At 38.0% G+C, this 27,815-nt stretch overlaps 2 protein-coding genes across 3 annotated transcripts in view; one reads left to right on the top strand and one right to left on the bottom strand.

Annotated features, from left to right (window-relative positions):
• Nucleotides 1-2,321: 2,321 nt before the first annotated feature.
• LOC107083610 (protein zyg-11 homolog) lies at nucleotides 2,322-16,705 on the bottom strand. 2 transcript variants are annotated; one of them, XM_015372971.1, is made up of 14 exons: nucleotides 16,548-16,705; nucleotides 14,014-14,179; nucleotides 12,853-13,652; nucleotides 12,523-12,663; nucleotides 8,840-9,073; nucleotides 8,605-8,669; nucleotides 7,120-7,219; nucleotides 6,291-6,341; nucleotides 5,932-6,093; nucleotides 5,782-5,829; nucleotides 4,420-4,620; nucleotides 4,286-4,338; nucleotides 2,901-2,998; nucleotides 2,322-2,744 (listed from the first exon to the last, which is right to left on the bottom strand). In XM_015372971.1, exons 1-14 carry the CDS (start codon nucleotides 16,548-16,550, stop codon nucleotides 2,548-2,550), a joined length of 2,319 nt encoding a protein of 772 aa, XP_015228457.1. In that variant the 5' UTR covers nucleotides 16,551-16,705; the 3' UTR covers nucleotides 2,322-2,547. The 2 variants fall into 2 exon arrangements, with proteins under 2 accessions (XP_015228457.1, XP_015228458.1); XM_015372972.1 differs by having other exon boundaries at nucleotides 8,840-9,016.
• Nucleotides 16,706-21,834: 5,129 nt separating this feature from the next.
• Nucleotides 21,835-27,815, top strand: part of LOC107083641 (angiopoietin-related protein 1-like) — a 27,859-nt gene continuing 21,878 nt past the window's right edge. Inside the window, exon 1 of the mRNA XM_015373012.1 lies at nucleotides 21,835-22,027. The gene's annotated coding sequence lies outside the window, so the exon portion shown is untranslated. The remainder of the gene's footprint in view (nucleotides 22,028-27,815) is intronic.

Below are 27,815 nucleotides of genomic sequence, written 5' to 3'. Positions count from 1 at the left end.
ATTATTTCGAATTTTTAAAGGANATATATATATATATATATATATATATATACATAACGTCTATATGTATCTATATAGTTGTAGTAGTAAGTAAATATATAAATCAAGCCATAAATCATTAATCGGCCACTATGCCTATCTGTTAAAAAAAGGGAGAAGTATTGCTCTTAAAAAATCTTTTAATTTACTTTATTCTGCAAGAGCACTGCAAAAATTGAAACACTAGTAAGTCAGTTGTTGTTAAAATTGGTGTATTTCCCCTTGATTTGAGCTGGTATGTATAGAACTTCCCAATAGAATTAAATGATTTATTTTCTAAATAAAAAACTCCATTATCTCATTTCAAGCACATCTAATCATCTTATTCCAGTGCAATAATACTCATTCCAAAGGCAGATCTTAATAGGAGAAAATGCCCCCCCCCCCCTTTTTTTTTTTTTAAAGGAATCCATATTTATTTTTAGATCATTTTTGCAGTGTAGGTTCAATTTCAAGGCATAGCCAGAAAGATTTTCTGTATATTTATTCAATAACTTCATAATTTGACCGGGGCTGCAAAAACATTTGAACCTCAAAAAAAGATAGTTTTGGTATGCTTTTCTTTAACCTTAAATAAATAGTAATCATTATTTGATTTATTTGATTTGAGAAAATCTTAAAGGAACTAATAGTTTTTTTTTTCTTGTGCTGTTTTCCTTCTGAGTAACTAAACATAAAAATAGATCAATTAATCCATTAGTATGGCCCTATCTCTTAAAAAAGAACAATCAAAGCTCTCAATCAAAAAGATACCCCTACAAAGCAAAGCTGTTTTTATACTTCTTACAACTCGACTGTCTCATAGTACCCTTATTCTAAGTTCTTTATTTAAATCTTGACCTTTAAAGCCAAAGGACTGCTACAGTTAGTCTCATGCTTAATAAATGAACCGCTGCTCCCTTTTTATAAGATCTTGCATCAATTGACAACCGTGGTGTAATTACAATGATGCAAAGCTGCAATCTCCTTTGATTTGAAACATAAAAGTTAAGGGCAGCAGTGAAACTCCAACATTTCCTTTCGGCTTGTTAATCTGCTTTTCAAAGGGAATTATAAATAGGCCAACTTATACCCAACACTGTAGAGCAGCTCCTTCTTCCAGCAGCATTACATAAAATATAATGAATTCAGCATCTAGCAGAGAGCCTGAGAGCATATGAGCAGATGGGGGGGAAGAAAGAGATGAGGGGTGCTTGTTACCCAAGGCGCTGTGGCATAGATGCAAAAACCACCAGTTTCATGATGATTAGGGTGGCGTATCAATAGAAACACATGATTAAAATTAAAATCAATATATTTAACTGATTTATTTTTTTTTTATTTTTACATAAGGATAATTTTAGGGCATAATAGGCTTCTGGACTGAAGAACAAAACCGCCATCTAGTGGCAGGTTCTGATGTGTTTTGCTCATTAAAAGAGAAGTTGTGCCCATATTTTGATGCAGAGATCTCCTATCTTAGCTTAGACTTCTACCAACCTTTCATTTATAGTGACTCATCTTTACCAAATCCCTTATCAGCTTGGATGGAGAAGATTTTTAAACATCAATTTTGAGATATGTCAACAGATTTGGGTTTAGAATGTAACCATTTTACAAACTAAATATGCTTTGATTTAAACACTCTTTCTCTAACACTAACTGAATGCTTGGTTTCCTGAACCTTAGCGCCATTTCTAAGATTTTCCCAGCCATATGCAGTTTTTTTTTTTTTGTCATGCATTATACTTTTTGTTAGCTCCATCAGTCAAACCAACCCAGCCTTCCTATCCATGAAAAAGAAAAATAGTCCCCAGAGCATCGTCTTCCTCATGTTTCCTATCTAAACGTTACTACTTCTGTCATTCTTCCAATGCAGAGGTTTTTCTTCCCCCTGTTTAATAAAACCCTTTAAACTGTTCTATTTATATATTTAACCCTGTAATGCCAAATGTATCATTTTTGATACATACGGTTTCTGAAATGTTTTGCGTCTGACACCTTTTGCATAATTTAATGGTAAAAACTTTGCTCAAAATCCTATTGCACACAATCAGATATACCTGATAACAGAGGGCAGAAGACTACACAAAAATAATCTTGACTTATCGCACAGTAATAAATTATTACGGTAATATCAAAAATGTGTTTCTGTTTTTTTCTTTTTACATATTTTGTTAAAAGGCCAAATAAGGACTTCAAACCAAAAAAAAGTAATTTTCTGTTTTGTTTTATATTCTTGGATCGGGCTTTAAAGGGTTAAAACAAAATCACACAGCTGGACACCACAGCTTTCAGATTTAAATGTTTAATCTTTGAATAACACGTACGATTTACCTCCTTTTATGTAATTATGTACAAATTAGCACTGATATCATATCAAAGCCATTTCAAATATGAGTCCAAAAGTCAAGACGACGTTTTCAAGACCCTCTTTCTAAAATATTACTCATTATCTGCCCACATTTTTCAGATCCACTGTATTGGTTTAATTTTTTTAGCATCATGGATACCACTGATCTGTTTTAATTAAAACTGCTTTTGTTCAGCCTTTCCATCATCCTTCTGGCTGTTTATTAACTCCGAGTGAGTCTGATGTTCCTGTACCATGAGCATGATGCGCTGGGAAACCCTTTTGACATCATTGTGCGTGTCGGGATGCGTGTCCAAGGCTTTCAGAAGCTCTGTCAGGCCCTCCTCCTCCAGCATACTGCTGTAATGTGAAGCTGGAGAATATATAAATGTAAGAAAGAAAGAGAAGAATGAGGCCCAGATATCCAAATTAACCAGATTGATAGGATCCAAGGTTTAGCTGTCAAATAGACATAACATAAAACTTCCTTTAGGTGTCCAAGGAAGTGTGTTTTATTCTGTTTTCTTACTGTTTTGACTGCAGACGAGATGTATGGCCCAAACTGCCCACAGCTGGACTCCTGAGGGCTGGCCATGTTGAAGAAGAGGACAAAATGGACGGAAGGACCTGAAAACATTTTAAAAAAGCTTTAAAATGAGACTTCTTTAGCAGCAGTATTTTTCCACTTTTTTTTGTACCATTACATTCCGTTTGCATGGACTCTATAATGTATTCAGTAATGCTTTATGGTGTTGATTTAATAGTCCTCGGCAGAAAAATCCCACATCACACATGCATTATTGTTTCAGGAGAGATTTGTGATTCGCAGCATTAAGTGAAAAATGTTTCATAAGAGCCTGTGGAGTCCGCAGGATGTGAAACCGATCTAAGAGCTTTCTATAAAGGAATATGCAGCATGGGGAGTGCTTTACAAAAGTATTTATAACCTCTGACCTCTTCCACATTTTGTCATATAACACCCACTATGTAAGTATTTTAATGGGGTTTTATGTAACAAAGAAAGAAAAGTAGCACCGAATGTTAACTGAACAGGAAATCATACATGGGTTTCACTATTTTACCAAAAAAAATGAATAAAAAACTTTCTGGCAAGAGCTTGTATCCATGCTCTTTAATTTTGATACCCCCTAATACAGCTGCACAGCTCAAACAGTATCATCTGTGGATTGCCTGATGACTACAGTGCAAATTAATTGGTTCTTACAAGATTAGAAAAAAAATTTGAAATATTAGATAACTTATCTTATTTATAATTCTAAGTGTTCAAAATGCTTACTTCTAGATTTCAATTCCTTAAATCAAGAAAACTTGTTAATAATATGATCTAATTGCATGAGGGATAATTTGAGTAGCTTTTCTCTGGGATTTAGATGCTCCCCTTTTTTGCAATGCAGACCATCATTCTAACATTGAGCTTCTGTGGAGTAGTGAAAAAAGGAAAGCAAGACTCAGGTTAAAATTGAAGTGTAAAACATTTCACATGTAGGAAAATTAACCCTAACCCTCACCCTGAAAAAACAGGTGGAAACCAAAAACTTAAGGATACATATAGAGCTGGGTAAAGATGGAAGAAACCTGTTTGAAGAATTTAGGCTGGGATGGAGATTCACTAACAATATTCCTGGACATAAAACACTGAACCCACCAAAACAAAAATAAAAAAATGGAAAACTGCAGCTCAAAGAAGCTTTTCATCCAATTAGATTCCATTTAAGCTATTATATGAAGGATAAAGATCAAAATATATGTCTGTAGATGTTTAAGCGGAGGAGACGTACCGCAAAGAACTTTGGTAATGATACAAAGGATAAACAATTGGAAAACATTTTTATTTCCCGACCAATGCTTTTGAAAGGCAGTTGCATTTGTCACACAGAGGAGCATAAACCTCACCTGTAAGACACCATCTCCCGCTCCAGATGGGGCCATGTTATTATGGATTCATGCTGCAGAGGAAGAGGAAACACTGAAAGTAGCAGTCATAAAAAATAGACAGTCTTTTGTGTCTCAGAGCATCATTAACACACCAGCTCCTCCAATATGGCGCTACGGAGCTCATCATCCAGAGTCCAGGCTTCTGCCCTGGAGCCCAGCTGTGCCAGAATCCCCCCTGCAAAGTAACGCACTCCCACCTCCAACTGGGAGTCCTTCAGGAGACTGAGGATGTGCTCCAACAGATCCTCATCCATCAGGTCAGACTGGAGCTCCTCCACCTCTGCTATATTGTTCTGAACAGAACCAAAGAAATGGATTCCTTACTTTTACAAAATCAACCCCAAACTAATACAGAATAAACCAGGTATGAGATGCAAAATTCACCATAGACATTTAGCAATTAAAGCTATGACTGTTATACCGTTCTCTTGCTTAAAGCTGTGTCTACAAGCTGTGTGGTTGCAACGGTTCATCAGCTGTTCATTAAACCAATCCGGTTTTTTCCTCCAACTTATTTTTGCTGTTTTGCAGTTTCCACACCGCATAAATTCAAAGCTTCTGCAGTCATTTAAAAACACAACAGTCTTTGTTGTTTATTTAAATAGGTTGTACAGCACACAAAACCACAACTGTGCAAAAGGTGTAAATATTGATTTAAAATCTTGCAAGCCAATGTGAAAAGGTGGCCTTTAAAATGATTAGTTCATCTGAAAACCATCAGTTTAAGAATTATATAGACTTGCCTCAAACTTACAAAATATATGTTTGTTTTTTTAAAGTCTGATTTTCATTTATGTACAGTTTTCTCGTAAGATTTAGAGATAATAACACAGAAGATGTTTTAATTTTGTTTTGTTTTTCATTTTAAATTAATGCAGTCTCTTTAAATTTTGGCTAATAAAGCAAGCTGATGACACATTGATCCATATGTTGTTCTTCTTGTAGTTCATAATCCTCTAAAACAATTTCTAGCGCAAAATAAAATAAAAACAACCAACAAGTCAAAGTATGTTGCTTGCTTTTCTTTTTAATTAACCTTTTTTTTTTTCAAACAGAATATTAAAAATAAACCTATTAGCATCTCTTCATGAGAAATACTAACAGGTTTCTCATTACAGTTTTATCCTTTCTAATATACATTCTTGTTGAATTTGAGTGCTTTAAACGTTGTACCTCAGTGAGCTGTATAATTAGTTTTTCCTGCAAACATTTTCTTTCATTCACACACATCCTCTTGCATTAAGCTTTGCTTCACCAGCAGTGACTCAGTTAAAGTTCAGTCATAAGACTGACAACTGATTTGTAAATGTTTGCTGATCTGTAGGAGTCTCTTCCGAACAGCTGCAGTGGTTGTTGAGAGTGAGATTTAGTGTTGAATTTGAATAACTTAATGCAAAACATTATTACATTTGAACAATGTTTTTCATCAGCTCAGTCATACATTCTGTACCCACCAGCAAGCCAAGAACTTTCTGTTGGATAGAAGGTTCATTGTAGTAGGACTGTGATGCCAAAATAAAGACAGAGAAACACAGAGAAAAATATAAAATCAGTGTGTTTTTATATGCATGTGTCTATCTGTAAATTAAATTATGCTCTCTGACCTCCAGAACCTCCTCATAGAGCTCCAAGCCCTGACACTCGATGAAGTTGCGTGCGGCTGTGGGCGTCTCATCGGTCAGGTTCCACAGAGCACTCAGGGCGAACTTCAAAGTGGAGTCTATGACTCCCAGCATGGCTTTCTGCTGCACGACAGCCAGTAGCTGCTGATGGAAGCAAAGAACAGGGAGAAAGCATGAATCAGACTGAGGTTTTACTCAAGACCAGGTGAAACAAAAATAGAATCATTTTATCAAAAGCCATGGAATAAAAATGCATACTATTACTATTATTGTTATATCAGATTTTTCTTTTGTTATTAATGTGAAGGTGAAAAGAAAACCACATTGATAGTAAAAAATACCTTCATAAATGAGACATCCTTACTGAGCTGTGCAGTCTCCTCTGGGGAAAGCTGCATGTGAAAACAAAGGTAGAAATTATCATTTGTTTTAAGGCTTTTTACACAATTTCTAAATGTCCAACTAGAATAAAAAGACTCTTATTTGGTCGGAAAACTATGTACATTTGACCGGAGTAAACTGGAGCTCCAACAGCAGTTAGTTAAAATTGAAATGACCAGAGATTACATTAGGTCTCAACAGGCAGTATAACACTGCAAAATGAACTATAAGTAACTATCTTTTTCTTAAAATTAGTGTTTTTTTTATTTTCATTTTCTTAGAGCAGGTAGATAATTAATTTTGCCAATGAAATAATGTGATCTATATTTAAAATAAGAAAAAATAACTCCATTATCTTATTCCAAATACATAGTATCATAATTTATTATGATTTAATTCCATAAGCAGATCATCTTACTTACCTGTTCAAATTAAGGTCAAATACACTTATTTTAAGAAACATTTGCTTTATTTTTAGCTGAGTTTATAATACAAGTAATTTGATCTTGAAATCGGTGTATTTTCCCTTGATTCGAGGAGATAAGTAGAACAATTTGCCAATGGAATGAAATGATTTATGTTTTAAATAACCCTATAAGGCTTCTTGTTTCAAGTAAATAATATCTAATTATCTTATTCTAAGGGCAACATTACTCATTGCATTTGCAGACCATCTTCTTTACCTGCTTAAATGAATGGGCAATAAACGTATTATAGTAAATGTTGAATTATTTTTAGACCAGTGTTTTTATCAGGTGCTACACTGTTCTTCTTTAGCAGGATAACAACCTTTCCCACCAGAATGGAGATGACGGCCACCGCCATCCTCTGCAGGGCCGGCTCCTCATGGTTGCTCAGCCACTTAATCATCAGCATGGAAGCTAAATACCTGCATCAGGATTTAAACACAAATGAGGGACTCAATACTTACAAAATGCAAAGAAGTTTCACAGACAGTGTGTTTCAGAAAACTAGAGTTTAGAGTTTAGTTTTAGATTCAACAGCACGTACGTTTTTTTTTTTCTTTTTTACTTTTTGGTAAAAGTAAAGTAAAGTGTAGAGAAAACATCTTTATCCTGTTCATCTCTTTTATCACATCTGTAAAGAAACTGAATTGATACAAAAAGCAGTTTTCAAAATATGATTTCATTTATCATTGAAAGAAAATCTAATAGAACCAACTTGCTCCTGTGTCAAATAGCACAGTTTTGCAGTAACAAGGCAATTTGTTTTTATCCTGCTGTGGCGAATTTCTTCCCATTTTTCGATTACATTAAATGTCTTATGAACGATGGGCCACACCTCAGTATCACAGCTGAGTTTAAGTCTAACTTTTTTTTACGTGGGCGCTCAAAAAAACCTGCGGTGTTAACCTTTTATTAAATCATTCAGAACTGGACTTCCTGGTATGCTTTACATTCTCCATTGTCTCGGTAGACTTACATCATAAGATGATGGTTGGAGATTTTCTTGCAGAATTCATGGCTCTGTGAAATAAACTTGTCTGCATTCTAAAGCAGCCTATCAGGATCAGTTGATTCTATGATGGGTTGCTGTTCCAAAATATGTTAGCATTACAGTTGTAACAGGACCAGCAATTTCCAAAATGGTCACTTTTGTCTATATAATTTTTTTCTTCCATGTCTTTGGCACATTGTCAGACAGGTTCTATATAACAGATTTCTAGATTCCACAGGGCAGACATTCATCAGGTCTGGCTTTTGCTTGTTTAATCGGGAAAACCCCCCCAAAAAAACTGGTTCATCCTCTTATTTTACCCATAGCTCAACATGGAGGGCAAATATTTATATTTCCTTATAAAATGTCAGAATGCTTTGGAAGGTTTTACTTCGCCATTGATAAATTATAATAGCTTTTTTTTTGTTCCGCTCAAATTATATTTGCCTGATTTCAACCCTTTAAAGCCATTTTTTGAGCCACCTGCATCATCAGTGACAGCATCTCCCTGACTTACACACAATCAGATACCTCTGGTGAACAAAAATACATATAAATATGTATACATAAATATACATTATACAGAAAAGTATAATGTATCAAAATTGATGCAAATAAATTATTTAATTTAACTTATACACAATTAATTTTTTAAATATTTTATTTGTCAGAAAATTCAATGACAAAAAAATTTCCCGTCTGTCAATTTTTCATGGTCCAGGCTTTAAAGGGTTAAAAGGGAAAAAGCCTTTACTTTGGGTCTGTATTCAGTACCTGGTCTGGTTAGTCATACTACTATTAAGGAAACAAACTAACTTGTCAAAAGGAAGATCCTGCAGGATGTATTCACTGCATAGCGCCATCAGACAGTTCTTCTGCACCTAAAACCCATGGGAGAATGAAATTAAACAATGAAAGAAAATTGAAAACTGGGTGATTAACCAATCAGACATGAGCAAACCACTGAGTTAAATTTGGAGATGATGCAGTCATTGTGTAACCATGATGCTGTGTTAAATCTATCAACAGCAAAGTGGGTGTTTCACCTCACCTGCTGCTGGTTGGGGAAGGTCTTCATGGCGTGGAGCAGCTGGGTGACCGTAGAGCTCATCAGGCGGACAGGCATGGCCTCTGCCATGTCCTGCTTAGTCAGGTTGAATACACACGCAGTGGCCACCAGGTGAACATGCAGTGACTCAGGGTGGCTCTGCATTGCCTCCAGCACTAACTGCAGGAAACCAGACGTCCATGAACCCCTCAGTGTTCCAGTTTGATAGAATGGAAACTGTCAAGGACAGCTCAAAGCTATGAATTAGCATGTAACCTTCTTGATGCAAAAAAGCTACTCAGCAAGCCAGCTGTGCAGCTGGACTGTACTACTTATCTCAGCACCTCCTCTCTGCAATCACTGCTAAGCACTGCAATTAGAACATCGGGTCCCTTGACACTAAACGAGCCTGTAGCAGATGTTCAGACTAAGAGGGTTTCCAGATCTTCAAATTCATCTGCTTTTCTTCTATAGGTTTAAACTTTCGCTTATTAAATATTGTGTTTTCCCACATAACTACTGTAAAAACATGTCTAAGGAGCTGCCTCTTCATTATAAATGAAAAGTTCTAATGTGGGCGGTTCTTGCATGAATGGTGCCTTGGATGGGCCCTTTATTTTACCAGCCCCAAATAAGTCCAAATTAGGATAATCCTCTGAGATTCTGGCATACCATAAAATGCTGTGCAGTGTCCCACATTCCACAAAAAAATGTCTCTCATTTTTGATAACAAGCAGTGGGTTCTAACACCCCATTGTCTGCACATTAACCTTTTATCACTGCAGATGTCTTCACATTTCAATTCATTTTTATATTTTTATATCTTGCTTTTGCGGTTATTTATTTATGGACGATATGGATGTTTCTTGTGTCTGCAATAAAGAATTGAATTTAATTACATCTTGTTACAGCAGATAAAATAAGTATTGAACACGCCACAATTTTTCTCAGTAAATATATTTCTAAAGGTGCCGTTGATATGAGATTTTCACCAGATGTCTAACAATCCATGCAATTCACACATACAAAAAAAAAAAAACCCATAGATGTCCAGAAATTAATTTATATGTAATATATGGAATGGCACAGGGAAAAAGTATTGAACATGTAAAGAAAGGGAGGTGCATTGCTGAAGAAAAAGCATGTTTAAAGTTTGATGCACAATATTTAGACAAGCCTGTGAAATACTGGGAGAATATAGTATGGTCAGATGACAGAAAAGTTGAACTCTATGGATGCCATAATACACATCTTGTTTGGAGGTCAAATGGCATTGCAAATCACCCCAAAAACACAGTACTAACAATGAAGTTTGGAGATGGGAACATCATAGCGTGGGGTTGTTTTTCAGCATATCGTTCTGGCAAACTTCAAATAATTGAAGGAAAGATGAATGGAAAAATTTACAGAGATATAAATCTGCTGCTGATGATGATGAAGATAAAATGTGGGTGGACATTTCAGCTGGACAATGGTCCCTTAATACACATCCAAGAGAACTCTCACTTTGTTTCAGAGAAAGAAAATAAAGCTGCTAGAAATGCCCAGCCAATCACCTGACATCCAATAGAAAATCAAGAGAAGGAACTGAAGATAAGAGTTCATAGAAGAGACCCACGAAAACTTCAAGATTCTAAGCTTGTTTGTGTGGAATGGTCCAATATCGCCAGTCCATCGCAGGGCAACACAGAGACAAACAGGATAAACAGCCATTCACGCACACTCACACCTAAGGAGAATTTACAGAAGCCAATTGTTAAATAAGGAAGTTATGTCCCCTAAAAAAAGCCGTTGCTCACGGTTCTTTTCCTGGGAGCAAGTTATTTACTACTCTTAACTCAAACTGGTAAAAACATATAAAAAGGACTATAAAACAGGAGTAAAAAAGTAACAGTATTTATTCCAGATCAGGTCGTTACAGGACAGAGAAAATGCCTGGAGCTTGCACAGCTGTGGGCTCAAAAATCACGTCCGCGAGCGTCCGGCAAAGTTTGAGCCCCGAACAAGGTCATCTCCTGCTTCTTATAGCTCATGAGTCAATGTGTTGCATCATGTTGATGTTTAGCTGTCCGTATCAGAAACTGACATGCCATCCATGTCTTGAACTTCATGCAGCTTGCCTCTATGCCTCAGGGTTACAGATAGCTCTCCTCTATCAGACCGGCTCCAAGATTTGCCCATATCCTGTGTATTTTTAAAGACACGAAGGCTGTCCTGATTAGATTACCTCCGTACACACAGTGACATCCACAATGTGAATGAAGGCCATCTACTCTCTCTAATCTGGCTAACAAAGTAACAGTGCAAATGATGTATAAAACATAAACCTAACTCAATTAACCTAACAGTCATGTTTTTAGACTGTGGGAGGAAGCCGGAGTACCCGTAGAGAACCCACGCATGCTCAGGGAGAACATGCAAACTCCATGCAGAAAGCTCCCGAGCCGGGAATCGAACTCGCAACCTTCTTGCGCAGTGGCTAGCAGCAGTGATGACCCTGGCCATCCCTCCACGCCTCACTCAGAGTCAATCAGAAAACACCACCGATCACGGAACATCCTCCACACTCTGTGGCAATCATCATCAGGACGTTCAGAGAGGAGAACAGGTAATTCACACACTGAATACACTACTGTAGGTGAACCTGCAAGTTCATCACACTCCCATTTTTGCTGCCTGTATATATTTGGAAGACGAATTCCCCCTATTGTAGAACTGTAACCTGTGGATTCTCCTACTGCATACAAACTTTGGGCCACATAATGGAAAAACATCTCCTGACCTTTCTGGGTGGTCTACAGGATGTTATGATTAGACAACGATCAGCAAGCAGTGCATCCAGTGTATGTCACAGTTTGGGACAATGTGAGTTTTCATCTCTCTACCCTAACACACGAGTGGTTTACCAACAACCAGAGCTTCCTAAAGGTTTTCCTTCCACCCCGCAACTCCTTCCTGAATTCAATAGAGGGTTTTTTCTCTGCATGATGGTTGGAAGGTCTATGACAACCCTATACTAGGAAAAAAAATTCCCTGCATGCAATGGAACAGGGCTGTGATGATATAACTGTTAATTCTTGTCAAGGCTGCGTTCGGCACCCAGAGGGTTCTTTCCTTGTTGTTTGCCAAGGAAAAATATAGCCTGCGATGTGGATAAGTTCCTCCAGCCAGACTGCGCACAAAGAGAAAACGTTGGTGAAAGAATCTCAGTAAGCAAAGTGCTCTTCTGTCTCTCTTATTTTCTTCTTTTGTAAAAAATAAAAATAAAATGTATACTTAGTTTAAAAGGTATTTCATTTTAAATTTAACAATGAGCATTTTCTGTTAGTTCCATACTCCAGTTGCTCGGTCTTGAATTATTTTCTTTGTTGTCTAATAAATGTTCCGAGGTGGATCTGTTTTTACTTGCTGTATGTAAAAACTGAACACATTGTTTGGTTTTGACCACATAAGAACTGGTTTTGAACTAAAATTCTGGTTTTGATGGAGAGTACTCTGGTTTTCTAAATTAAGCTTTTGCAAAAAAAATAAAATAAAAATAACCTGAGGTTTAGAAAAAGTGGGAGGAAGTTTCAAGAAATGTGTTCCAGCCATTGCGGAAAAACTGTAAGCTGAAAAAATAAAATGCTAGATTTAAGTAGCTGCGGAACTAAAAGACATTAAGCAGAGAAACGAGAGCCCCACACCTTCAGCGTGTCCGGCTGTGGCTTGTCAGTGTCAGTAGTTAGACTGTAGAGATGGACGAGGGCCTCCCGAATGAAACACTCCCTCTCTCTGTACCTTCGGAGAGCCTCCCAGAGCTGGTTCTCATTAGCTTCTCCGGTTACCTGAGCACACACAGCAGATCAGCAGAGAGACAGGAAGTACAATGCTCATATTCAGAGGGTATACAAACAGTGCCTCACGTCAAAAATAAACCAGACGTTTATACTTGGGTTAAATTTCTTCTAATGGGACTTTCTGATTTTTCTGATATTCCTCAAACCAAATGATTGATGCCAGAAATTGTTGCTTACTTTTAGGTTTTTCTGTGATGAAAGAACAGGACAGGAGCTGAGTCCAGTGGCAAGCAGGCCGAGAAAGATGAGCCCTTTTCTGGACTCTACAAAGGCTCTGAGTGCAGAGTCACTGATTGTCTTCCTCCCTGAAATGTCTAAGGAAACAAGAGAAGGCAGAACCTGAGGACTCCCCTCTAGAAGCTGCCTCACTGCCTCATCTCTGTCTCGTCTTTCACCATCATCACCGCTAAGGTGGTCATCTGAGAAGTCCAAATGTCGCAGAGCTTGAAGTTGCTCAAATATATAGAGCAGTCTGACAGGAGGCATGTTCAGCCGATGTAGCCTGTGGGCAACTAAGGACCTAATTGTGTTTTTGCATTTAAGGAGCGCATCAAGTTTAGACACAGTGCTGCAGGAGATATCTAGGGATTCCAGCTTTGGGAGAGAACAGATATCCTCAAGATTGTCATCAGTCAGATCTGTGTTTATAAGTTGAATTGTCCTAAGACCCTGCAGGGAGCTAAAGCCGACACACAGACTGCCACCTTCCTCCAAAGAACCCCAATCCAGGCTCAGGCCATCAAGGGCTAACTTCTGCAGACTAGCCCTGCACTCTGGGTTAGAGGCCAGGCCTGAGATGACAGCAGCACCCGTTAGACCCCCTGAAACCCAGGAGGCGTCTAATTCCAGCAGCCGGTGAGAGCAGAAAGCCAGGCGGAAAGCATCAGCCGACACCTTACAGCATCGGATGGAGGCTCTACGCAGGCGGAGCGTCTTGCTGTTTCGGAAAATCCCAACAGTTGTGTCATTCAGCATACCTAGAGGAGAGGGGAGCACAGGGAGACATTGTAGAAAATAGAAGCCTCAGTTTTGCCTCTCTAACGTTTGTGGGATCAACATTTCCTACAACTTCAGCCTGGAAATCTTTCACCTCCCAGTGTGCGGAAAAACGCCACAATCTTCTGATTATGACTTCAACAAATGAGTAATCCTTTTACATAACTTATATGGCTTTTCTTTGCAGTACAAAAGCACAATTAACCTCTATTAAATTCCTGAAAGCGTTTTTTCTTTAATATCTTAAAAAAAACAAAAACTTCCCTCTCCTGGCAGCTGTTTTTCCCATTTCCTGAACTGAAGGGGTTAGATTGGGGGAGGGAGGTTTAAAGCCCTTCATACCTTTAGCTGCCATCTTTTGCAGCAGTTGGTCAGCCAGTTCCTGTGGGAACACTGGGGCCCAGATGAGGCTCATTGAACCGTCTGCTCGCTTCCTGCACAAAGCATCTAATCTATAGCACACCTGAGCCAAGCAGAGGTCACACAGCGTCTGGGGGCCCTCGGCATCCTGCAGCACACATCACAGATTAATCAGATAAACTAGTCCTATGTTATAGATTTCCAAAAGGTAAAATAAGCTAAATAGGTGCTTCTGTCATTACAGTATATCTTTCTATAAATGTTGCTGTTGTGTGAAAGAAATTTTAAGTATTTGCCATTCTCCCAAAATATTTCTTGAAATATGTCTATTTGCCCATTTAAGGGTGTTAGTAAAATGTTCTGGAATTAGTATTTTGGCTCCTAAAATAGGATAATTAGATATAGTCCATTTGAAACAAGACATTAGAGGTGTTGTTTTTATTCTAAGTGAATAAAAATATTCCATTGGCTGTGCAAAAAGTGCAAAAAACACTTAAAAACAAAACAAAAAAGACATACTTTTAGTTCAGTTTTTGCAGTGTTAAGAATAGAAATAGAATGAAGCACTCATGATCATTACATAACAACTATCTTGTATTATGCTCTTATATAATTATGTCCCACCTTCTTTCTCTTATTGTTGATTCATGCACACTGGACATAATTAGGGCAAGGGAGCCCTGTACACTGCAAAGCTGGTCTAAAAAATAATTTCACATTATAAATGTAAATGATTTTACTCCTTTGGTAATTTGTCTTATTTACCTACTTAAAAATAGGGAAAATAACCAAAAAAGAAAAAAGTAGTGCTTTAGATGAATCACAGATACCTCCTTGGAGGAAATATGGTAGGTCAGGAATGTTCATCACTGTCCCACCTTTTCTACATTTGCATATAATTCTCATCACAACTGTTCACTGGATTCCCAAAGCTTCAGACATTCCTTGACAGAATAGTAGATATAAGTGACTTCAGGGAGGTCGATGGATTTCTTGATTCTAAATGCTTGCTGGTAAAGTTTGGCAAGGGAAATCAAAATTACAGTAAATTAACATTTCTTTGTAATCTAATGGAGTTTTTTGAGACCTCCATATATCTTCAGTGTGATTTATTTTCTTGAAAAACCTGATATGTACAATCAGACACATATAATAAATGAACTAGATGTTCTATAACTGATACAAATGAAATGAATAAATCTAATTAAAACCCAGGGGAGGATTTACCATGAGGCAATACTAGGCAATTGACTAGGGCCCCAAGTTCCTGGGGGCCCCATAAAACTTTGTTTACGTGTATGATGAATACAACAATTTCTTATTTGTGCACATTAATTATGTTTTTGATAAACATCCTTCTGCTAAAATGCCATCAGAAAGTTATAATATTGTGTCTCAGCTCCCCCCTTCAGTGTCCACCATATTGGATCAGTCCATTTGCTGCACATGTTCAGAAAGTTCCAAACAGACAGCAGCAAACCATTTGAAAACAAACGATGCGAAGAGCAGTGTTGAGAAACTTAGTGCTTTTCTTGCTATATTCATCGACTTTTCAGACCCCTCTAGAGTCTTTATTTTTATTCAGTCCAATTAAAACATTGCTAGCGCCAAATCTAGCAACTTTTTCCTGCTACTGAAGACTTTGGTGACAAGCAGCAAACTCTGCTCTCCAGAGCCAGTAGATTGGTAACCCCGCCTCCTGCTCTCCTCTATCTTGTCTGCTGTCATGATTCATGCAGCTATTATTTCAGAAAAATTAAAAATGGAGAACAGATAAGCAGATAATGGCTTGTCTACAGTGATAAGGACTCATATTGCCATTTCCTTTTTGGAAACAGGAAGGAGCAACCAGCTAAGTGTGCTTAGTGCTTGAGACAGCATGAAAAGTCAGCGAAGTACAAAACATAAAGAGGAAAACAACAAGAAGAGAGGGACAAAACGTAGAAAAAATAATGTATGTCTATTATAATTCTTATATCTGTATAATGGGTTTCTTTTATGTGTTGTCTTCCCAGTTCAGAGGGCCCCCTGCCATTCTTTGCCTAGGGCCCCAAATTTCCTAAATCCACCCCTGTTAAAACCAATAAGTGCAAATGTATATTTGTTTTAATTATTCACCTTAATGGAGACTCCTGTTTAAAAAAAAAACTCAAAACAATGACATGGTTTAGGCTTTAAAGGGTTAATTGAGCTGACTTCATCATCATCTAGAGTTGGGCCGGGGTTCATATCTGTAATCCAAAACAAGTATAAAACAGCCTACAAACCAACCATGACAGTGTCCCTATGGGTGTCCTGCTTAGGGCTCAGTGACAGAGGATCTCTAACGCTGCAGGAGGCTAATTATATCCACAGCAGATGAGGCAAAGCCTGTCTGAACCAACTAATCTCTGTGGGGCAAAGTGGACCAAAGCAAATGGTTCTGCTTCACAATACATATCAGGAATGCTTGCTTCCCAAAGAACACACAAAAACCATCAACAACATTTTCTAACAAACTAAGTAAGCTAACTCACCATTCTTGAAAAGTGAACAAATAAAGTTGACTGGACAACATTTACATACAAACAACTAACCCATTTGAGAAAAACACATTATTGATTCAAGCATTCACTAACTTGTTGGATCTAAGTCTGAAATCTATATATAAATAAAAGTTAAATCCTCTCTCTGTTTTGTTTCGAGTCGCCGCTGCTGTTTACAGAGTGTCTGCTTTCACTTAATGCATCCCATTGGTCAACCTGATAAACGTCACCAGCTGCATGTTTGAAGACACCGCTTTATGACGAAGCCTTACAACAAGCCATAGTAGCCTGACCCCTTTTAAAGGCACAGATAGATGGATAGCCAGACAGACAGACTTTTTTTTCTAAATAAATGTTTTCAAATGTTCATTATCTTAAAATGTAACTATATGAATGCATATGATTAAATATTTGACCTACAGAGTATTCATTTGTCAGCTGTCTTCTGGTGTTATTCAATCCCCACCTAGAAGAAAGAAAGTATCAGACAACATAATTCACAAAGATTACTTAAACACTCACAAATCAAGCAAAATGGGCCATGATTTTGACGGAGGGGCATTATTACGTTGCTAAAAGCTGAAGAAACTCAACAAAAGCCTACTAATTATCCATATATTGTGCTCTAAACACATCTCAGTAAAATGGCCCTAATTCCAAGACGTTGTGAAAGTAATTTCTGTATTTATTATATTTTATCTGAATTAGAACAGGGCTGCCCAGTGGATAGCACTGCTGTCTTGCAGCAAGAAAGTTCGATTTCCAGCCCGGGGTCTTTCTGCAGGAGTTAGCTTGTTCTCTGTGTGCATGTGTGGGTTTTCTCCGGGTACTCCTTCTTCCTCCCACAGTTGAAAAACATGCCTAATAGGTTATTTGTCCACACTAAATTCTCCTTAGGTGTGAGTGCGTGCGTGAATGGTTGTTTTTCCTGTTAGTCCCTGTGTTGCCCTGCGATAAACTGGCAACCTGTCTAGGCTGTGGCCCGCCCCTGACCAATTGACAGCTGGAGATAGGCACCAGCATCACTTGCAACCCCAGAAGGGATAAGCATGATGGAAAAGGAATAGATGGATGGAAATTAGGACAATGCACATTTATTAACATGTCAGCTTAAAGCCTCAATGTAAATATGCCGGAATTAGCACAACAGCTAATTTGCTCCTGCTGTCCTAAGGCAGGTAAGAACAGTGAACATTAAAATAGGACGCTACAGGAAAAAACAGGGTAGACATAAACACGTAAAATGCCAAAAACATAAAATCACAATAAGATTAGGTGAACAGACCCATGGAAATGGATACATTTACTTGTGAACATGTGTGGTTATATTTCAACCGTTGTTTCAAGGAGGTTTTAAAACATAGGCTTTACAGCTCCGAACATCAGCTGGAAGTGTATTCCATAACTCTGTTCCTCTGATGGACGCAACCATTTGCCAAGTATGGTCCTAATCTGCTGAACATTACAGTCTCTTCTGGTGCTTATGGGTGTGTATGTTTATAAGTTGAAGAAAGGCTTGAAAAAAATACTACATTTAAAAGAAGATTGGAGCTGTGAATAATCTTTTTTTTTTAGTTTATGTATTTTAGTTCTTAAATGAGAGACAATCCACACACCTTATTCATCTAGTCAGTGAAAAAACAACTCTGACAGTTCTTATTGATTCAGACCCGATCTGGATTTATGTACAAAAAATGTTGTTGGGCATAAGATAACAACCGACAGATGATTTTATTTAGTTTTCTTTTTTTTCCATGTGTTTGAAGACACCCCATGCATGCCACCCTGGTCCGAGAGCCATGTCACTCATTTCTAAAGACACATCTTCCTCTAACGGGCCATGGGATTTGTAATACTAAATGGCTGAAGGCAAGGCAAGGCAAGGCAAGGCAAGGCAAGTTTATTTGTATAGCACATTTCATGTACAGAACAATTCAAAGTGCTTTACATAAAACATTATAAGCAAAAGGGAAAGAAAACAATTAAAAACAATTAAAAGCGTGATTCAAAATTAAAAACATTTAAAATTAAAAAGAGAGAATACAGAGACGGGCGAATTTTAACTTTTGAATAAAATCTACGTAAATGCAGCTGAGAACAGGTGAGTCTTCAGCCTGGATTTAAATAAACTAAGTGTTTCAGCTGATCTGAGACTTTCTGGGAGTTTGTTCCAGACATGTGGAGCATAGAAGCTGAATGCAGCCTCTCCATGTCTGGTTCTGACTCTGTGAACTGATAAAAGGCCGGATCCGGATGACCTGAGGGGTCTAGTAGGTTCATACTGGGTCAGGAGGTCACTGATGTATTTTGGGCCTAAACCATGCAGAGCTTTATAGACCAGCAACAGAACTTTAAAGTCTATTCTCTGATGGACCGGCAGCCAGTGTAAAGACCTGAGAACTGGACTAATGTGGTCCACTTTTCTGAATGCATATGCATGGATCTATGTTCCAGTTCCTTTTGTCAAACCCTTTAGAAATCATTGTTTTTATCATCATATTTATTTTTATTTACGTAGGCAGCCCAAAAAGTAAAAAAAAAAAAAGAAGTATAAAAAAGTGATATAAAATTTACTAGTTTAGCATGTACTAGTCAGCAGGAACTACAGTTTTCTGAAAATGTTTACTCTATTATGAAGGTTTTAGATTTCAGTGTTTATTTTGTCTAAAAGCTATCATCTGATTTTAGGTAGTGAAGTGTTTGAACCACAAGGAGGAGCCCATGGAGAGAAAACAATCTTTATCAGCTTAACAGCTAAATTGTTCTTATTGTGAAAATCCATTTCTCAAATAAGCCAATTTCCAACGCCATTCTTGCAGAAATAACATCCGATGTTACTATTAGTAGCATGCACTGATGTGGTGTTGGTGGACTAGTCCATTCACTGTAACACAAAACTAGGAGGATTTGATTTACAAGCCACTACTTAGGAATGATAAGAAACGAGTGCAGTCCTTTCTGCATTATGAATGTGCTGTCACAATGCTGATCAGAACCACCATCATCCTACATGCTGAATAACGTCCCCCCCACGCAGAGAAATCCCCCAGCAAATTCAAAGCCTGTGCCTCCCTCCTCCATCTGCAACATTTAGCTGAGGGCTGTTCTTTTTGTTCCGATAAGCACTGTGCACATTGTCTCCATAACCAAACAAACACAGCAGCCAACAGCTCTTGGACTGCTGTGAGAAACTGACATCCCTCATAATCAGTCAACACAAGAGAAAAGTTCCCATTCTAAATACACCCCCCCTTTCCAAAAGCACGTCGAAGCTACTGGATCACAGGAATAAAGCTGGAATTAGATTAGAGCTGATAGGAAGCAGATTTGTGGAGAGGAGGGAGACGACTGTGAGAAAGAGTCAGATGAGTGAAGCTGACAGATCAGTTTGTTTATAAAAGACAGGAGAAAAAAAAGAATTTATCTCCATAGATGTCAGAGTGTCTTGCAAAAACTTTTATCTTGAAATGTTTAATGTTTTATTACATAGCAACATAAATTTCAATGGGATAGTTTGGGTGGTTGTAAAGGAAAATTCAACATGTTTTTAAAGTGTTATTGATTTTCTCATAAATAAAAATATGAAAACTGTCAGGAACTGCTACTTATCCTTTTTCTTTCTCCACTTATCCTAAGACTGATGTTATTGTCCTGTCTTTTCTACATAATCTTTAATATTAAATTTGATTTTAAGTGACACCTTAGAAACCCAAAAGGATTTCGGTCTGTATTCGAAGAGCTTCGCCACAGTCTGAGGTCTTTTACTACAATGGCTGGCAGGTGTAAATGTGCAGTAAATGATGAAACAGGCTGCAAACCTCTGTGTGATGCAAACTCAAAATCACACAAGCATGGAAAACAAATGCCAAAGAATAATGCCACAAACAAAACTAGAAGCAAACACCTGCAATAAACAAAACAAGTGCAAACAAAAATGCTGAAACCACAAAAATAAAACTACAAGCAAAAATTAAAATGCTGAAGGCACATAAAAAAAGCGATGCAAAAACAGCAGAAAACTCGCTCCACAAAAAGAAAGTACTCCAAACCACTAGATGGAGTCGAACAAAAACAAACTGTATTGAACCAGTCGCGCTGTACAAACAAAAAGTCAGTTAAAAAAGAAGAAAGTTGAAGAAACAAAGGAGGGTTCATTTTCTCTCATTGCATTTCAAATACAAAGTCTGACAGCATTCGAGATTAACAGCATGATTTGGTTTGTTTTTTTGTTTAACCCCCTCTAGTGGTCGACTGTGAATACGATTTTACTGCTGTTTTGCATTATTTGTTTTCTGAGATTCCAGCATTTTGTGTTTGCATTTGTTAAGGTTCCTTTTTAAGCAACTGTTTAAAACATTTTTTGTTTGCAGGCGTTTTTCTAATGCACGAACAAATGCATAAGAAAAACAGTTGCTTAAAAAAGAAGCAAAAACCTAAATGTATTTTGTACTTTGCACCATACTTGTGTTTGCAGCTCGTTCGTTTCTCCGTTCGCTGCGCATTTGCACCTGTTTGCAGTTAATTTTGTTTTTACGTTAGCAGCATTTTCTTGAGTTGCATTTGTTTTTTGTGCTTGCTTGTTTTGGAGTTTGCATCACTCATGTTTATGTTGCTCATTTTATCGTTTACTGCAGGTTTGCACCTGTTGGCCATCATATTTTAAAGCCCCCCCAGAAGATTTTTCTCCAGGATTTCCATTTTTTTTGTGTCATTGATTTCTGTGTCATTTCTGATCACATTCTCTGCCCCTGTTGAATGGAAGTAGCCCCACAGCATGATGCAGCCAACAACATGCTCCAAGGAACAGAGGCTTTGTTCATGGGGGATATTCAGCACTATGCTTACAGACAAAAATGTTTTGATTTGATCTGATTAGAGTCACACTACTTAACAAGTGGGTTTTTCTTTCAAAAAAGGATTTCTTCCTTTTTGGTTTTCAATATATAATTAATGCTCCTTAATGCTCTCTAACAGGCTCTCACAAAACAGTTGAATTTAATGTGGTTTAATACACAGGTTGACTCTTTTAAGTTAGTTAAGAACAGTAATATCTTCTAAAATCACTGTTTAGTTGAAGTGGAATTTATTTAGTGGTTTCAGAGAAAAGAGTCTGAGTACAAACATTATGGAATCAGGCACTAACTTGGACTCATTCCACTTTCATTTGCTGTGAAAACATCCATCCCATCATCCCCTCCTAAACTTTACATGACATCATTGGAGAAGGGGAGGGCCAAGACTACTGGTTCAGTTCAAGCAACAAGGAAAATCACTCCATCATCCTCCTTCTGTACATGGACCACCCTCCACCTCTCCGCTCCAGTGCTGGTGCTGCTGGTGTCGTAAGTCAGCACAGGCCCTCAGTCTCAGTGGGAGAAGAAGGGAAACGGAGCACTGAGGGCGAGGAGACACAGAATGAATCTGAGGGAGGTGCACAACTAAGACAGCACTGACTGAACTCATTGACACAGGTGGGATTTTGCTTTGTTTTTTTGTATTTTTTTCATAAAATGCCTTTTTTGCTGTTCTTTGCAGCCTAGGTGTGTTTTACTTGTGCTTTAAATCACTACAGTACTCTGAGTGGCAGAGAATCAACTTTAATAAGGAACATTTTCAATCTGATACCTCATCCAGCTCCAGTTTATATCAGCACAGCTAAAATTAGCAGAGTGTTTATTCAGCTTGAAGCTATTTGGAAATTCAAGTTCTGGTTAAAAACCGTTCATACTGAGGTTAAGCAAGCTCCTATTTATCAATATTTTACTTCTCTTACTCATTTAAAACCCACAGGTTATTATTCATACTTTTATAGTTTTATAACACTTTATTGATGAAGGTAAATGATAATGTTACATTCTTGATTTTATTAGTTTTTATTCACTTTCTGGTAAATTATTCAGAAATTGCCAAAATCCAAGACTGCGGACTGCGGATATTTTGGAACCTTTCTCTGGAGTTTGGGATCAGGGTTTTACTAATGTTGATCTTATATGAAGCTTGTGATCACATTCACCTCGTAGAAAGCTTCTGTATCATGTTGCCTTCTTAGCAGACGGGTCTAATCAGTGGCACCAATGCTTGCGGGCTGTTTGGCACGGTGCTATGAAATCCACAGGCCACAGGCAAAGCTAGTCTGGAAAAATGCTGATTTTTAATTAACAATATGTTTGTGTTATGTGTGGTTTCCAACAGAAGGTGGTACCATCTAGGGTCTTGATTGACTCTGAAAGGTCACAAAAAAAGCAGGATTGTTCTGAATTAAGTGCCTCGCAAATGTATTCCCACCCCTTGGACCTCGTAGTTGTGATTTTGTCAAATCACAGCCACGAATTTCAATGCAGTTTTGCGGAATTTGATGTGATAGATAAACACAATGTGGCAGAGAATCATAAAGAAATGGTGAGTGTTTAAAATACTTTTACTAATTCAAATCTGAAAAGTGCGGTGAATTTGTATACAGCTGCCTTGAGTCGAGCCCTTAGCAATTAGCTTAAGGATTTTGGGGTTATCTCTCTGAAAACTTTTCACATCTGTCACAAATTCATTTTTGGTATGGTGAAACTCTGCCCCAGCCTTATGTAAAGTATGCTTTGTCCAATTAACTCTGAGCTACTTTGTCCCCTACTGGCAGCTTTACATTAAGAGTGTTTCTCACTCATCACAAAGAGTCTTGTTGTAGTGCCCCTTAAATTGATTGTTGCAAACTTTAGTCTAGACTTATTATAGCCATCTGTACCGTTGATATCTTCATCTACATCTACTTGAGAGATACAAAGGGTCTCTTAGCTGCTTCTAATTAATGCTTGCCTTACTAGTACTTTCAGTTAGCAAACAGCCATCACTAGGTAATGTTTTGGTTGTGCCTTTTTAAGAAGAATGACAGAACAAATATTTCTAGTTTTCTAACCTGACCTAACTTAACCCAACCTAAACTAATCTAAACTAACATAACCTTACCCAACCTTTCCCCAGTGGTAGTCAATAGGTAGTGTCACTCTAAGGCACAGATGCAGACTCGCTATTTAAGTGCTGACTGGTCCACTTGCCCTACCCACTATGTGGTTTGGGACGGTCCTTAACCCTTTATAGGGTAAGTTAGCATTTTGATCACTTGCATAACCCTTACAAATGGAGTCCCCCCCGTCCCTCAGTGAGGTCTAGAAACCTGAAAGAGTCCTTTTATAAACACACTCTTAACCAACCTTACAAAGCCCGGTTGAACGGCTGCTATATTCTGAAATATGAGCAGAGTCTAAACAACCCATAATGTCACTAAAAAGCAAGGAACTCACATGGTCGCCTCCATCCCTGTATCGATCTGCATCACATGTCTCCCAGGCTCTCTACAGAGAAGCAGTAGCGCATTGCAATACTAGAGTATCTTAATGAGACACTACACTATCATGACTCTTACACTACCCTGGATAGTTTTCTTACTGTTGGCCATGCGAAAGGTGAAGGGATAGTAGCCAGGAACAGGAGGTAGGAACTATAATTTGAGGTATATGACTCGGGCCATAGTCTATGTGGAATGGTATCAAGGAGCATTGAGGGGTCTTACAGCCCAATTTTGGAGTGCAAAGTCCAACACCATGTACATTGTCTAGCACATGCTCAGTGTGATGGAAATGTTGTAGTTAATGACAAGATTCAAGCAAATATCCCCTGTTGCCATATACTCATCCAGGAGGAACATCTCCTGCAAGTCAATTACTCATTGCAATCACTTGGTGTTCTCTGTTACACCCCGAAATTCCACATTCTCCAGTTTTCCTCCACTCTGCTTACGTACACTCCCGAATGAAAGACGGAGTTAACATAACATAACTTCGTAGTTATTTTAATCAATAAGAACATTCTACAATCTCTGTGAGTGATCCGAACACCCCCATTCATGGACACACTCTCTGTCCTTCACTGTCAAAATATGAAGCAACTCCAATTTCTGTCTGCCCCTGTCCTCTTGGCTCCGCCAAGACCTCTTTGAGAATCAAAGAACTTGTACTGGAGTCCGACGCTGCTACCTTTTTCCTGGACACATGGAGGAGTTCTGCAATTTACCTGACATGAACAGGAGTGGAGGATGTGGAATTATACAGGGCGTATGATGTCTGATGATCTGATCGACTTGTCTCTGTATCTCGAGTATCTTGAGAATTTGTGTTGTGAATTAGTGCAATTTAAATAGACTAAATTGAACTGAATATAACAGCTAGCATCTCAGAGACTGTGCTACACTTATTTGATGACGATACAATGCAATTCCTTAACTTTATCTCTGTGCTTATGTACTGTACTACTGCTTAGTGTGCGGGATTGCATTCCAGTCAATGAGTCGAGTCAATCAGCTGGTTTTCCTTAGATAGAAAACTCTGAATCAATTGATGGTATGATCTTGTGAACTGTAAAGTGCCTTAAGATGACACGTGTTGTGAATTGGCGCTATATAAATAAACTGAATTGAAATTAAATTGAATTGTTCAAATTGGCTAAGAATAATCAGCATATCAGGAAAACAACACTTCTGGTATGGATTGGATAGACGGCAAGATCTTGTGACTGCAGATGTATTTCTATTAAATAACTTGAAGTTTGCTATTGTAATATGGCAAAATAAAATTTCTAGGAAACTCAAAGTGACTGCCAGTGATTTCCTACTTTAAGTCCAGTGAAAGAAAAGGATAAAACAGGAAATTAACCTTTTAATAAGCCATCTAAGACTGTCTGCTTTGTTGAAAACATGATGAAGTCTTGCACATTGTGAATGAGGGAAACCTGGGGGTAATAACCACAGATGAGTTTTACAGCCTTGGCTGAGGAGCCTCTATGTAAACACTGTCACTGCTGTCAGACTAAGGCCTGTGAGATTCATACTGAGCGGCTGGAGTTTTGCAGGCATCTCAGACTGTTGCTTTGAGTCTTTAAGGAATATGACATGTGGCTACAGAAAAACTAAGAAAAGAAAAGACTTTAAATAATAACTTTCTGACAGCACCATGGTGTTGCAGAGCTTGCACATATGGCTCAATCGTTTTCATTCAGGCACATTTTGTTTGTGCTTACTTCATTTATGATTCATGATATATTCAAACTTTAGCTTGTTCCACATGGAAATAGCTAAACTATGGCTTCGCAGAAGAACAGTGCTATTATTAAAAACTTATGTTGGCTCAGAGGCTTGAGATCTGTGAAAATTTTAACTTCAGAAAACTCAAAAATAGAATTCTTTTGAATCAAGCATGTCATTTGGTTGACAAATGACACCAAAAAAATATTAATAAACAAAAACAGAAGTGTAAGATAGGCTAATATGCCAGGATATGCTTTGTGGGACTTTTGACGGGACTCTCTGCAACCAAAATCAAAATAGGACCATGGAAACAATTTAAAACCCCTACTCAGTCTGTCTTGAAATGATTTATTTCAAGTTCCTTTATAGCTGTGGTTTTACTGAAAAGTACAATCTAAGTCATTTTTTACCTATTGCCATGCAAAATAGTCTCTTCTACCAGTGAGACTTTTTGCCAAAAGTACAGAATGACAATATTTGTTGTGTAATGTCACAAAAATTGTATTAAGTCTACTTATGACATCCAATGACATCTTTACATTCATTCATAAATGTCATGAAAAGACTGAATCTAAATTAAGTTAGAGGATTTGAGACAAATGGAAACTCAAACACCTTAAGGTTGTGACATGATTACTTTACATTTTTTAATGCTGGGCTTTGTGCATGGATTTTACATGTTTTCCCACTGCAGACCTGAATTCTCTGTTGCTCAGGTTTTCTCCCATTGTCCAAAAGCATGATTGTTAGGAAAGTTAGTCTCTCTGAATTGGCATTAGTTTTAGAGAGTGCTTGCATGATTGTTCTGTGGTTCCTTGTGATGAATTGCTAGCTCTTCCCCAACCCCACAAAGATAGACACTGGCTCTACAGAAATATCATATTTTACTTGGAAAAAAAACTGACAGCAGGATTTTCTAGGGTGATATTCATTAAGATATATTCTACATCTATCTATAGACACATATAGGCTCAGTCTTCTGTGGAACATATTAATCTAAGTAAAATCTAATTTCTAGACTGTCGAAGGATTATTTTCCACGATGCTCCAATTAAGCCAAAGCAAGTATGCTCAATGTTATGGAATTTTGTGGAAGGTCTTTGCGGTGAGATCTACAGAAATATTAAAAACAGACATCAACACTTACACAGACTGGGACACCTGATATAGAAGTGGTTGGGGCCATTATGGAACAGGAGCCATCGGGGAGCATATTGAAAATATAAAATAGGATAACACATTGGTGAGAGTTGGATGGAGCCACTAAAAGCTGTACGTAATGTGTGAGAGTCTGCCTCTCTTCACATTTTTTATGTCAGTGCTCTTTTTCTTCATTAAAAAATAGAACAAGGCTTCTCTGCCAGCTCTTTTCCTTCATTTTCTGCTCTGCAGATGGATTACGGTAAAATGGTCCACCCCCTCCCCCATAAAAAATAAAAAAGATTTTTAAAAATGTCAAGTAATTTATTGAAAGAGTAACAAGGTTTATGTCTATTGTTAAGTCCTCGGACTTCTTATTTCATCAAACAAACCTTTAACTAAGACATTTTCCTGATTTTCCTAGAGGAAGGATCTTTACTCAGACATGCAGTGAAATCTGTCATGGCTCAGAACGGGAGGACCCAGACAGATAATTAAAAAGCATTTATTTTAAAAGTGGATCTGCAACAGCAGCAGCTAGAGCGTCTATTGCAGGAACCTCTGCAGAAAGGAAACACAGGTTAGTGACCACATAAATCTGACAGAGGAAGATTATGAACGTGGTTTACTAGTTCAGTCTGTGCCCAGAGAACGAGGTAGTATCCAGCTGGTGGGCTGACAACAAGACGTTGTGGGCGCCGTCCATAGCTAGTGTTTAGGACATGCTCAGGATTCAGAACCAGGAGATCAGAAGTTCAAAGAGGTACCAGAGGTGAAATCAAGATTGGTGACAGGAAACCATGTTCATTAAACAGGCAGAATCCACCGGGAGTCCAAAAAACAGGTCAGGCAAATAGATCAGACAGAAGCAGGCAGGCACAGAGGTTGAGAGGCAGAACAGGACAGGATCAGGTAATCAGAAACACTAAGGACCGACCGACCGACCGACCGACCGACCATCCATTCATCCATCCATCCATCCATCCATCCATCCATCCATCCATCCATCCATCCATCCATCCATCCATCCATCCATCCATCCATCCATC

Source organism: Cyprinodon variegatus, unplaced genomic scaffold (genome assembly GCF_000732505.1).
Source record: "Cyprinodon variegatus isolate N-32 unplaced genomic scaffold, C_variegatus-1.0 Scaffold79, whole genome shotgun sequence".
Taxonomy (NCBI): Eukaryota; Metazoa; Chordata; class Actinopteri; order Cyprinodontiformes; family Cyprinodontidae; genus Cyprinodon; species Cyprinodon variegatus.
The sequence above is the reverse complement of the archived record's forward strand: the minus strand, read 5'-3'. Positions and strand labels throughout refer to the sequence as shown.

Bases quoted from the DNA above. Each gene is read 5' to 3' on its own strand.
- LOC107083610 (XM_015372971.1), bottom strand. The intron at 6,342-7,119 runs GTTGTTATCCTG...TTTCACATGCAG, and splicing joins TCTCCATTCTGGTGGGAAAG to CTTTCCCCAGAGGAGACTGC. The intron at 4,621-5,781 runs GTGGGTACAGAA...GGTTCTGTTCAG, and splicing joins AGAAAGTTCTTGGCTTGCTG to AACAATATAGCAGAGGTGGA.